The sequence below is a fragment of the Dipodomys merriami genome, unplaced genomic scaffold (genome assembly GCF_024711535.1).
Source record: "Dipodomys merriami isolate MVZ:Mamm:240054 unplaced genomic scaffold, mDipMer1.0.p SCAF_34, whole genome shotgun sequence".
Taxonomy (NCBI): Eukaryota; Metazoa; Chordata; class Mammalia; order Rodentia; family Heteromyidae; genus Dipodomys; species Dipodomys merriami.
Genome location: NW_027204937.1, coordinates 6,765,426 through 6,779,763, shown reverse-complemented (window position 1 = coordinate 6,779,763; position 14,338 = coordinate 6,765,426). Strand labels below are relative to the sequence as shown.

Below are 14,338 nucleotides of genomic sequence, written 5' to 3'. Positions count from 1 at the left end.
TACCTAGCATGCATGTAGCCCTGGATTTGATTCTTCAGTACCATATAAACAGAAAAAGCTGGAAGTGGCACTGTGGCTCAAGTGGTAGAGTGCTAGCCTTGAGCACAGAAAGGCTCAGAGTCAGTGTCCAGACCCTGAGTTCAAGCTCCACAACTGGCAAATTTAAAAAAAAATGTGGAAGATTTTGTGAATAAAGACTGACTATAATAAAAGGAACATAATACCAATTAAATTTCTACTTTTCTGGCTACCAAACCAAATGCCTGAAAAGTCTCAGACTTATCTTATAGTTCTATCGCTTGGGTACTAAATACTTTGATAGTGTTCTCTTCAGAATGGTTCCAAATTTTCTTTATTCAAAATTACCTCTTAGTGGAGAGGGAAGGGTAAAGAGACCCAAGTACCAGATGCTTCCTTGTGTGTAACTGCTAGAACTGGTAGTTCTTAGCCTTCCCACCTAGTTTCTTCACTGAAAGAGCCGTACCTACAAGAAATTCGCTTTATTTTATTTATTTTTGGTGCCCGTACTGGGGTTTGAACTCAGGGCCTCACACTAACACCTGGCTTTTCTGCTCAAGGCTTGTGCTCTACAACTTGAGCTACACCTCTACTTCTAGCGTTTTGAGGGTGTTTTTTTAATTGATTTCATTAGAGATAAGTCTCACCAACTTTTTCACCCAGTGTGGCTTTCTTTGCATCATAATAATCCTCATGTCTCCTGAGTAGCTAGGATTACAGGGGAGAGACACCAGAGCCCATTGAAAGGTAACTTTATTTATTTATTTATTTATATTTATTGGTCCATTACTAGGACTTGAACTCAGTACCTAATGCTTTACACCTCACTGGCTCATGCTCTATTGAGTCACATCTCCAACTCTGAAAAGGTAACTTTAAATGTCATTTAATTCTGTTACATTATCTTCTTAACTTCAAAGAGAATACTCCTTATTCACCTCTGCCTGGAGTAAATGATAGCTGCTTAACCTACACTCACACACCCAAACATGGAATAGGATGATGTGATACAAAACCACTCAACTAAAAGCAACAAAAAACATCTGATGAAGGGGCTAGGAATGTGGCTTAGTGGTAGAGTGCTTGCCTAGCATGCATGAAGCCCTGGGTTCGATTCCTCAGTACCACATACACGGAAAAAGACAGAAGTGGTGCTGTGGCTCAAGTGGTAGGGTGCTAGCCTTGAGCAAAAGCAGCTCAGGGACAGTGCCAGGCCCTGATTTCAAGCCCCAGGACTGGCAATAAATAAATAAATACATACATAAATAAATAAGTAAATAATATATCTATAGCTATATCTGATCAAATAATAAAATTTCCAAAAGTAAATTCTCTGCAGACTAAGACCTTGCAAAATAAAGTGTCTTTCAACAGGAACCAAGTGCAAGGGCAGGGAGCAGAATATAAGGTTATTACAAAACAGGAAATACTCTGGAATTAAGTGTGGATGTCTAGAAACTTAGAGTAAACAGAATTAAGTGTGGATACCTCGAAACTTAGAGTAAACATCAGAGACACTCAAGGTGTAAACCATGAACAATGGATCCTGAGCAGAAAAGCAACACTAGCAAAGTAACATCTATAACACATTCTTGCAGTTACTACCTATTTTCAAATGAGGTTCAGACATTTTGATAAAATGCACAGGACACAGCAACTCCTAATAACCAATGTATTTCATGCAACTTCTGGAAACAGAAATTGGATGTGTGGATTCCTGAAGCACAGACAATGACAACTTCAAGTTGGTGAGGAGAGTAAAGCACACATGTGTTTATAAGCTGGAGATACAGACTTAAAAAAAAAAACCAAGAAACTGACCAGGTACTGGTAGCACATGTCTTTAATCCTAGCTTCTCAGGAGGCTAAGATCTGAGTATCACAGTTCAAAGCCAGCCCGGGCAAGAAAGACCATGAGACTCTTATCTCCCACTAAGCATAAAAAAGCAGGAAATGGGACTCAAGTCATAGAGCACTAGCCTTGAACAAAGAAAGCTTAGGGATAGCACCCAAGCCTTAAGTTCAAGCCCTATTATCAGCACAAAAGACAAAAAACATAGACCAAAGAAAACAAAAACAAAAACAAAAAACTGTGTGAAGCTCTTGGGAGACTGAAGAGAAGCAGGGTGGATCCAGTGTGGTATTGGCAAAGTGGCCCAGGGTAGGTGTTGTGAAGAATCCATCCATTGAAGAGCTTTGCAATTTCCTCTAAAGCATGATTTTCACAGAAATGGACATTGGTCAGTTCAGGAACCCTCCCAGTAAAACCTTCAGGAATGATTCTTTGCCAAAAGAAAAAGTGCTTTAAAAAAAAAAGTTTCCTTTATCTTCAACTAGTTATACAAAAGGGTATCAGTTCAACATGACAGTTCATGAGTGACAGGCACCTTGGTCAATGTCGCCCCTTTCATCATCTCCCCTCATCTCTCCCAAACCCACCCATCCCTCAAGTAAGAAAAAGTTCTTGTTCAATTATTTGGACAGCACAGCCCCGAATGAGGCTTGCCAGTATCAATCAGGCAGCCTGCACAGCTCCTGCTGTTGCAGAAGGAGTAACCTAATTTGTGTGTGCCTGGCTGACAGGAAAATTCAAGGCTGTAATGTGATGTCTAACTTCTGAGCTCACGATCAACATCCTCCGGCAAAAATACTTGAGCAAAAGACCCCTGTTATGTCTAAATATGCCACATCTTCCTTGGATAAACAGAAGCTCTGGTTTTCATAAATTAAATCTTGAAAGTCAAACATATGCTCACAGGAAAGGCAGTAGTACTCCACTGCATGAAGTTACATTGTCAATGTAGAAATCATTTCAAGAACCTCTTTATGCTCATGCCTCCAAATACTGAGCTCCCCGCCTCGCCCCCCCCGCCCAACCCTAATGAGCTTCAAGTCAGAGGCTTTGCTGTAGCGGACCTTTAATCACAATCAGAAAACAATATCTGCAGTGATGTTTTACAATTTACAAAGAGCAGACTTTTTGTTTGTTGCTACAATTGCTTAATGACATTCTGCGCTCAGCGACAACAAAACGCTGACTGGGCAGTTTGAAACATCAAATCAGAATAATCTTGTTCCAACATAAATCCCCTTCCCTCCCTTTTTTTTTCTTACAGTAAACTCATAAATAGACATAGCCATGATAATAAATGAGCAGATCAACTTCTCAGTTACAATTCTGAAAGGCGTGGATACTGCAGGCATTGAATGTTGAGAATCTTGGCACTGAAACTATGAGGATATTCTTGACAATCTGATAAACTGTTCCACCTCTCAAAAAAAAAAAAGAGAGAAAGAAAGAAACCCACACATAAAGGACAATTCAAACTGCATCCCACATGAAAAAAAATGTATATATAACATCATTCTCTTGGCACATGCACTTGCCTGGACCTTCACTCTCTTACCGAAGACAAATGCCTACTATTGTTTAAACCATTAAAACAATAGCCTCTACCAACGGCTTCAGACTGCACTGAGGAAGCGCCAGACCACAGACCGCAAGCAACAGAAATCTTACCTGGGAACCCCCCCTGGACCATGGCTGTGCGGTGGCTCCTTCAGGGTGTCTGCATTCCTGACAGGCAGGCAGTGCCGGAAGCAGCTCAGAGCCTCCCCACGCGCTCTGCCTTCCCTCTTCCCACGACCTTGGGCCTCCCCCTCCACCCCTCTCCACCACCTCGGATTTTATTCTCTGCAAGGGAAACCCTGTCTGTGTATTTCTATCACATGAGACACCGTCAATTAAGTTAAGTTCAAGCTAGCCCTCAATCGAGCAGCTCACATCTGTCAGGAGGTGACTGCTGCCTGAAAAAGTCTGCAGGGAGGAGCAGAAGCCCGGGTTGGCAACATCTGACCCTTAGTGCCCTGACTCTTAGCTCTCATCAGCATCAGAGCAAAGGCAGGACAACTGCAACCATTTATTTTGTGTCCTCAATTCATACCATTTAATGAGCTGGGTTTTCCTGCTGAGGCAGTAACATCTCATTAGTAGCATCTTCCAAATGCTCACTAAAAGGAGACAGCAACTGATCCCTAGAGTGAGAGGGATCGCCATCAACTTCTCTCTTTCCTATTACTCTCAGTATTCAATCATGTTCGGACAAAGAAATCAGTGTACATAATTCCCCAGTGAGTTCCTCTTATGTCCCCAGACATTTTTCATGCATAAGGAAGACTTTATTTAAGCAGTGAAGTCAAGTTAGCTTGCGGGGGGAAGGGGGAGATAAAGGACGTATTAAAGGAAAATAGTCACTTTGGAGCAATCACTAAGTTTCTTAAACTACTCAGGAAATGCTACCTCAACCCCCACCCCAAGATAGACAGACAGACACACACCAAGACATACACACACACCAAGACACACACACACCAAGACACACACATACCAAGACACACACACACACACACACACACACACACACACACACACACACACACACACACACACACACACACACACACACACACACAAACACACCCAGCAGGAGCATACAAGCCTGTCACTGCTACAGTTGCTATCAGAACCATCTGTAGGTTACATCCCAATCCTCTAAACTTAATAAACTGTGGAATAAGTCATCTATGCAGATGACTTCAATGCATCAAGTCAATATGTCAGGCTCAGGTAAGCTACTCAGGAGGCTGAATGGAATCTGAAGATCAAGGTTAAAAGCTACCTCAGACAAGAAAGTCTCTAATTAACCACCAAAAAGCTAGAAGTGGAGTTGTGGCTCAAGTGATAAAAGTGCTAGCCTTGAACAAAAAGCTCAAGAAATGTGCGCAGGCCCCGAGTTCCAGTGCTTGGACCAGTGGGCATCCGCACACACATGTGCATTCATACACAAAATCAAGAAGAATACCAGAACATCCAAGAAAATGTAGTATATACATATATACAATGGAATTCTATGCTTTCATCAGAAAGAATATCACTGCCCCATTTGTAGTGAAATGGAAAGACTTGGAAAAATCATATTAAGTGAAGTAAGCCAGACCCAAAGAAACAAAGGTACCAATTGGTCCATTTGGGATGTAATATCTTGATATCTATTGCTCACCACTTAGATTTTTCAATAAAATAATATTTTGGGGAAAAAAACATAGATCCCATGGTTTCTCTTATTTATAATAATTAGCATATCTCTAGGATAATTTTAGCAGATGAGCAGAATAGTTCAGTAGCTATGTACATATGACCATATAAGATGATGCTAAGCAAAATTAACTCCAAGACATGGACACAGAAAGTTTTTTTTTGTTGCCGTTGTCTTTAATGTACTATGTGATTTCTTGTTTCTTTTTGTATGTTCTTCCCCTGAGGGTATATCCCCTGTTATCACTGTATTTTATTTTGGCACCCTGGTATTATATGTACACTTATCGAAATTACGGAAGGGAAGAGGAAAAACAGAATGGTGAGACAAAGGACAAGGGTGAACCAATGTGAAGGGGATATTCACAAGACAATACATTGAAAATGTACAACAATATGTTGGAAATGTATACGACTTGGGGGAGGGTTTGGAGGGGACAGCAAAGTATGAGAAAAATGAGGGAAGGGGTAACAAGTTTGACAAGAAATGTACTTATTACCTTATATAACTGTAACCCCTCTGTAGATCACTTTGACAATTAAAAAAAAATACCAGAATATCAAGATATATTATACCAATAAGCTGATATGGTGAATTGAAATCTTCTTTGTACAACTACTTAAAGATAATTTAACAATTTAATTTTTTTTTAATTTAGGGGCTGGGAAGGTGGCTCAGTGGTACAGTGCTTGCCTTGCATGCATGAGGCCCTGGGTTCTATTCCTCAGCACCACATAGCAGAAAAAGCCAGAAATGGCGCTATGGCTCAAGTGATAGAGTACTAGCCTTGAGCTGAAGAGCTGAGGGACAGTGTCCAGGCCCAGAGTTCTGGCCCCACGACCTACACACACAAAAAAATAAAAAAATAAAAAATAAATTTAAAGGAAGTATTAATGGATAATGGAAAATACAATTTAAAAAGAATACCAGAACACAATTTAAATGCTACTCAAAATAGTTCAATAATACATTTTTTTAATTTATAGTTATAGTAAATCCATCCAAGTCACATCAAGGCCTGAACTTTGTAGTTTCCATAAATATATTATTTCATTGTAAAATTAATTTTATTATTTTCATGCTGGTATTGGTGTTTAAACTCAGGGCCTGAATGCTGTCCCTTAGCTTTTTTGCTCAAGGCCAGGATTCTACAACTTGAACCACAGCTCCACTTCTGGCTTTGTGATAGTTTAGAGTAAGAGTCTCCCAGACTTTCTGTCCAGACAGACTTTGAACCATGATCTCCAGATCTCAAGTCTCCTGAGTAGCTAGGATTATAAAAATAAGCTATCAGCACTCAGCTCGGAATTAAAACAAAAACAAAAAGCTAAAATAGAAAGCCATCTTTGCCATCTTTAATTATAGGGCTAGGTTAAAGATGCTCCCTAATTTGAGTTAATCATAAATCTGAAGGGTCCGTAGAAGGACGTTAATTGTGTAGAAAATAAGAAAATAGTCTATATACATTTTTTAACAAAATCCTTATTTTTCTTTGACAAAAAAAGTAACAAGAAGAAGAGCAAACCATTAGTATGTTTTGTAAGTTGATCAGGGATATACTGCTGACCCATTAGAAGTGCGGGTTCAGGTTCTTCATTCTCTAAGGGCTTGGCAACCATTGCGGTTGATTGTAGTGACATCTATTGGTAAGGGAGAGATCAACTGCAGAGTCTACAATAGAAGAACAGACAGAATTTCCAACCCCAAAAGCTCAGTTGCCCAGTACATCTTTGCTTGTCATTGAGTTTCTTCACACTAAAAAAGCAAAGAACCTATGTGCCTCTGATCATATAAAGTAATATTTATTGAAAGGAACTCCAGGAAATGGGAAGAAGAGGGTTTATTTTTTCTTCATTTAAAAAAAAAAAAAAAGGCAAAGAGCTGGGCATTGATGGCTCACACCTATAATCCTAGCTACTTCAGGAGGCTGAGATCTGAGGATCATGGTTCAAAGCCAGCCCGAGCAGGAAAGTCTGTGAGACTCTTATCTCCAATAAACTACTCAGAATAAGGCCAGAAGCAGTGCTGTGGCTCAACAGTAGAGCGTTGCCTTGAGCAAAAGAAGGGACAAAGCCCTGAGTTCAAGCCCTAGGACTGGCCAAAAAAAAAAAAGAGAGAGAGAGAGAGAGAACTGGGAGGAACTAGAAATTACTGGAAGAGGATGTGAATGGAGCCCTCTACATCTAGTGAGATCTGTGCTGTAGACCTACCTTGATGATACCTAATTTTGTGGTTTGGGGGGGTGGTGGCATGAATTACTCTTGGCTTTAAATTTTTCAGTCATAAACTTAGACAAACTCCAAATGAGCTTTAAAGTTCTCAAATTCCCTCACTGTTGAGAAAGACAATATATTTTAATTCCCTTCTTTTAAAATATTTTTATTGTAAAAATAGTATACAGAGGGGTTAGAGTTACATGAGTAAGGTAATGAGTACATTTCCTCCTCCTTTTTTTTCCCCTACCATCCCATCCCTCCCCAGATCCCCAACTCCCCCTTCCCCCCACCAAGCTGTAAAGTTCATTTTCAACATAGTGTCTTGTACATCTCATTGATATAATGGGTCAACCTGTATCCTTGTTTCAGCATTTTGTTATTTCCCTTCCCCAAATTAGAAAAATGCATATACAAGATGCAGGGCACCGACATCAAATACGTGAAAACAGGGGTTATACAATGTTTAATTTCCTTCTTTAAAGTACTTTACCATGTGAGGTCAGGTGCCAGCGGCATATACTTAAGAATCCTAGCTACTTGGGAGACTGAGATTACGAAGGAAGAAGGCTGAGAAGAAAAGGTCAAGACAATCTTTCTCTAACAGGAACTGTATGTGGCAGAGTCTGCTTGTTTTCCTAGCTACTATAAGAAGCCTATCTGAGGTTGGATGACAATACAGGTGTCCACCCAGGTAGGAAGTGAGATGAATCTTGAAAGCAGCCGACACAAAAACAGGTCTGGTGACATGGCTCAGCAGGAGAGCACTTGCCTAGCGGAGGCAAACCCTAGAGTTCAAATTGTCCTCCTCCTTCAATTCAGATCTTTTAAGTTTTAACTATGCCTTACAAATGTGGTTACTCAACATATAATACCAACTTTAAAATGACCTGAGCAGCTGTAGTAAGTAAAATTGTACATTACAAATGGAATGTCAACCCTACAACATCAAAATTCCATGGCAAGGAAAATTAAGCACATCACTAGAGAATGCTCTATGAAAGTTCGCCCTGACTCCACAGGGAGAGGGCAGTTCAGTGAACAGTGTAGCCGGGGATGGAGGGCTTTGGTGGCTTTTGGGCAGGCAGAAATAAGACTGCACCAGTCTTGCATAATGCAAACCCTAACATGGAATTGAAGAACTTAAGCCTCATCATTTTAAGAGAAAATTATCATATATTATTTAGTTTCCTTTTTGTGCCGGGAATGGAAGCCAAGCCCTGACACATGCCAATCACTGAACAACATACCTCTGCTCCCACAGTTTAATACACATATTTATATATTTTTATTTTCTTTGCCAGAATTACATTCTGCATTGGCAATATTTGGCACATATTGAAGAATTTTGAATCACTGTTGACAATAATAAAAGGTAGTAGCAAGCCTTTCTGGATTGTGTGTGTGTGTGTGCGTGCGCGCGCACATGTGTGCATGTACACACGCATAAACGTGTATGTTGGTGGGATTTGAGCCCAGAACCCTATAAGTGCTAGGAAAGTACTCCAGCACCACGTTACACACAGTCCTCCCATGTGATTTCTAGAACACTTTATTCCACAGCAACCCTTTGAAGGGTTTATCCCCATCATACGAACAAGGGAGCTTTAGGAAAGAGAAACAACTTGAGCAGGTAAATGGCTAGAAAAGCTTGTGGGCCATCTGTCCCTACTATGTGCACTTACATACATGCACATGTAGATTTCCAGGGCTGGTGGATTTCTCAGTATGTACCACTGAAAATTGGATTATTAAATCAAAGATTGTGCACCCTGAAACTGCTCATAAGGCTGGGGTGTGGCTCAGCATTAGAGTCTTGCAGAGCAGGTGTGAGGCGCTGGGCTCTATCTCCGCACCATAAAAACAGGGAGGAAAAAATTAAACCTTCAAAACAAGAAAGACTATTCTCATTCCCACAAACAGTTCATAAAATTTGGCGTATTTTTTTGAACCTCTCCAATAACAATTAATAGAATATCCTCTCCTTTCCAGGCTGTGACTCCACTTGAAAAAAACAAAAAGCTGGGCTATGTCCATCTCAGAGAAACCCATTTCTTACTTGTCACTAAGAGATTTGTTGAATAAATGGTGAAAATAAAGCTCAGTAGTAGAGCACTTGCCTCACAATGTGGGAGGCCCTGGTTTTGTCCTAACTACTGCAGAAACAACACAGCCACAAAAGCCAATCCGCAAACAAACCAAACCCTGAGAAATTAGGAAATAATACATGACAAAGTGCTCCACCCGTCACGAAGTACAAATCAAACTTGTATAAAGCCAACATGTTTGAGGTAGTTGCATTTATTTTAGTGTTTCCTTTATAAACTTATATTTAGAAAATACAAAGTTAGCCCAAAATTACTGATAGTAAGAGCTATAACACCTGTGGAAAACTAGCTGTGTGGTACACTAAGGACTTATCACCTTATTTTAAGGCTCAGGATAACCCTTTGAAGTAGATATGATTACTAATACTCTTATCAGAGAAGAAGCCATGCACATAGTCATGCTCTAAAAAATGCTGGAACCAGGATTTGAACTCTTCCGATTTCTATATTAATAACCTTTTCTGTGTTATAGGCAGGGAATATTTCCTTACCCAAACATATATGAACATATGTATGTATGTATACATTCCATGTATCATAAAACTCACCCCTTTAAAACTTGTATGTGCCAGTAGTTTTCAATATATTCAATATATTCACAAATTATCATCAATGTCGACTTTTAGAAAATTTTCATCACCCCTCACCAAAGGAAATTCCATACACACTAGCAATCAAGGTGAATACTACATATTACACAGCATAAGTGAAATGCAAATTCTTTCTTTGAAATAAAAAGTCTCCATTTAGTACAAGTATAAATGAGTATTTCCTTCAGTAGTGCACAAGTAACTGTGACTTGTAATTTTACCTTAGCAAAGTAATTGAGAGGAAAGTAATTGAGAGCTGGCATCAATGACCAACTCAAATTCTTATGGATCAAGTTCTAAGGACCTGTTAGCATTTTTTCATTTCAGAGCCCAAATCTGGGGGTGCTATAGGTAAAACATTGTATAGCACAGCTTCCTTCCGCTTCCTACCCCCCACCCCCCTCCCCGGACAGCCGGAAAATTAGAAAAGCTGGCTTGTGTGATATAAGCCACAGGAGCTTCAAAGACAGACGTTTGTTTTCTAGCCTTTGCTCATGCACCGTTTTGCAGAAGCAGAGCTGTCTGTGCGATCATTTACAACAGTCACGACAGCATCATTTAAGAAGTCCCGCATCTCCAGGAAACAATGAAAAGGACTCACTGTCGGTCACCGCAGAGTCTTCTTCACTCTCATCACTGTCTGAGGACGGAGCTCGGTAAGGAGGCGGCAGTTTCATGGGAGGTGGGGCCGTTCCTTGCCTCTGAAGATGCAAAATGTGAGAGGAGAGTTAATTGCTGTTGTGTGGCCCTCTTCTTCAGTGACAGAACGCGTCAAAGGATAATAGTTTGAGGATAACCAATTTCATTGTAATTCAAGGACTGCAAAAGAAATAGAATGTATTCCCCAATGCTCCCACTATTGAATAAATGTTACCGGAGGATAGAAGCACAGCAATGCAGAAAAGAAGATGGCAAAGCCAGCCTTGTTGAAGGCTGCTGCCCTGCCTAGAAAAGCATTTTCTTTACATTGTGCAACTACGTCTTCTTTGTTGCTAATAAAGAAATGGCACTTTGACACCCAAAAAAAAAAAATCCAAAAGGCAAAAAAGAATCCCACAGCATTAATTCTAAATTGCTTAAATTCTTCCTCGATGATAAGTTATAGATCTCATTCCTTTCAAAAAAAGAAAAAGAAATGAAATGCCAAGATTTTCTAACTGAAAGTATTCATCTATAATTTAGAGCTGGTCAACACACATTTTAATGTTTAAACAAGAGAGAAAAGACAAAAGTATGATGAATAATTACTTCAGCAAAAGTATGCTTTCCATTCACATGCCAAATGATACAGCACATCGACATTGGATTCATGCAGCTACTTAAAAGAGAACAAAATTCTATGAACAGATTACCTTCATAGAACAGAGCCATTTTCTTGAGCGCGGAGAAAAATAAAACATGTCAAACTTTAGGGAGATGGAAGCTGCTAAAAAGACTAGAAGCCGATATACCCAAGCCATCCACAAATACCCAAGTAACTGAATTAAGATGCGCTTTGCACAGGACTTCCGTAAAGTACATTCAATTATGCTTTCAATGACAAAACCACTAATAGCAGAGATGCTTTATAAGTGGATACTGGTGAGTCTATTATCCAGAGAAGGCACGAGATAAATTCCTCCAAAGTACAAAATATTACTGGGGATTTACAAAAGAAAACACATTTTTAAAAGGAAAAAAACCCACAAAAACAAAAACAACCCCACACAGTCAGGTGCCAGTGGCTTACACCTGTAATATTAGCTACTCAGAGGATGAGAGTATCACAGTGAGCCAATAAATCAGCAAAATAGCAAACTGAAGACATGATTTAAATGGAAGAGGATCAACTGAGAGTGGAAAAAAGCTGAGTGGGATTGAGAGGTCCTAAATTCAAGCAAAAAAAGGAGAGGAGAGGGGAAGACAGGAGAAGAGAAGGAAAGAGAGGAGAGGAGAGGGGAAAGGAAGAGAGGGGAGGAGAAACACCCACATTTCTCTAATCAAAGTATTATGTATGTGTATTTTTTCTAGAAACTCCAAAATCATTAAAATTCAAGAATGATAAAACAGAGAGATGATAGTAAGTATGAAATACTTATTGAGCATTAGAGAATACAGAAGTATGATTGCTGCGGCCCCTTTGTTTTCTGGTATTAGGATTTTAACTTCAGATCTTACACTTGTTGGACAAAGCCTCTAGCTCTTGGGATATACCCTCCCTCATTCCTTATGCTCTGATGATTTTTCAGATAGGGTCTCACCAGCCTGGACTATCACCTGCCCAGACCAGCCTGGACTGAGATCCTTCTATTTATGACTCCCATGTAGCTGGGATGACAGGTGTGTGGTACCACATCTAACTTTTCATTGGTTGCAATGGAGTCCCGCAAAGTTTTGCCCAGGCTGGCTTTGAACTGTGATCTTCCATATCTCTGTCCCCTGCGCAACTGGAGCTATGAGCAGGAGCTACTTCTAAGACACTTCACTCAGCTCTTTTAATTTCTTTTTAGGTGTTCATTTGTTTTCTATTTGTAATAGTTTACATTCTTTTACTTCCTTATATTGGGCAGGGAGGGATTTCACAGTTACATTTCCACACATGTTTACAATATAGTCCAATTAATCTCAATCCCACTATCACTCTCTGATTCCCCCCTTCACTTTGTTTCCAAAACAATTTTAGCAGGTTTCTATTTTCATAGTTGTAAACAATTTACTTTAACCATAGTCATCCTATTTTTTTAAATTTATTTTTTTATTGTGAAAATACTGTACAGAGGGGTTACAATTACATGGGCAAGATAATGAGTACATTTCTTATCCAGCATTGTAGCCTCCTCCTTTGTTTACCCTTCCCATCCCTTCGTATCCTCCCCCCGCCCTCCCCCACCAAAGTTGTAAAGTTCGTTTTTTGACATAACACATAGTCGTCCTCTTTTAACCTCCTTGTTAACCCCAGAGAGAGAGAGAGAGAGAGAGAGAGAGAGAGAGAGAGAGAGAGAGTGTATGTGTGTGTGTATAAAGGTCTTGGAGTTTGAACTCAAAGCCTGGGTGCTGTCTCTGAGCTCTTTCACTCAAGGTTAATGCTCTACACTTGAGTAAGTTGGAGATAGGAGTTTCAGGGAGTTTCCTGCCAGAGCTGACTTCGAACCGTGATCCTCTTCTCTCAGTCTCCTAAGGATTACAAGCATAAGCCACCAGCGCCCCCACTTGTTCCTTTTAAAATTTAATTTTAAAGAAAATTCTAAAAAGAAAAAAGAAAAAGAAAATTCTGAGTGAATTAAAGATAAAAGTAACATGGGTTTTCAAATACATTTGACTTTACGTTTTTCTCAGAATGAGGTTCTCCTACATCAAAGACAATACATAGAATGAGGACATCTGTGGGGAGGAAGGATGAGCCAGAGTGATGGAAGAGTGAGTCTAGTATATTAACTATCTATAGAAATATCACAATGAAATCTCCTGTGCAACTAATATATGCTAATAACAAATTTTAAAGACAAGATATTTGGATATAATTGATGTCTTATAACTCTTAATATTTTATAGCTCTTAATATTATCTCCTAATATATTCATAGCATTGTAAACATATTTAAGGAGAATTTATAAATTGATTTGATTAGCTTCAATCAATATTTTTTTAAAAAGTATTTCCATATGTCTCATTGCGGGTTGCTGGATATCTAGAGGGTCTTTCTGCTACAAGTGAGAGAAGGGGGAAAGGAGGGCAGGCTCTCCCCAAATTCAAGGATAAACAGTGAGGCCAGCTGTACCATCCCCACAAGTATAGAGAACAAGACAGGCTCTTGAAGAGCAGTCCTAGGCACATAGTAGGTCATCTTCCTTAATTATTTGCTGAGTGATTGAACAACTCCTCACCCCTCCTGCTACTTACATCCTCACAAAGGTTTAGGAAATAAGTAATGCGAACTATTCTAATTAACAATTCTGAGTGTTAAGTTTGTCTGGCAGAGGTACACCTGATTTCAGTCTTAGAGCAAAGATTATAGTTGTCTTTCTTTCCCTGGAAGACATTAAGTTTTGTGTCTAAATTTGAATCTTAAGTATTCTTTCTTTCAGCAGTTAGAAATACTTCATTCTCTTCAATTTTCCTTCCCATGATTTCCATCTTATTAATGCCCTCTTTAATGGGCAAATAAATACCTGGCACCTGCATAGTTAGCATAATTTTACCAGTCGTCTTTTATTTCTTCTTAACTTACACTTCGATAGTTTGGGAATTCTCATGGAGATGCTCAAGTAGACTCACCTTCCAGAACTAATTAGACTATAAAAATGTTTCAGACACACAATTCATGAGTTGTGTAA

General features: G+C 39.5%; 1 protein-coding gene across 4 annotated transcripts in view; it reads right to left on the bottom strand.

Moving 5' to 3' along the window:
• Positions 1-14,338, bottom strand: part of Patj (PATJ crumbs cell polarity complex component) — a 283,552-nt gene that overhangs the window by 158,045 nt on the left and 111,169 nt on the right. For all 4 annotated transcript variants that reach the window (XM_069987179.1, XM_069987180.1, XM_069987182.1 and 1 more), the window contains exon 27: positions 10,627-10,726. In XM_069987179.1, coding sequence (XP_069843280.1) covers positions 10,627-10,726 — 100 coding nt within the window. The remainder of the gene's footprint in view (positions 1-10,626; positions 10,727-14,338) is intronic.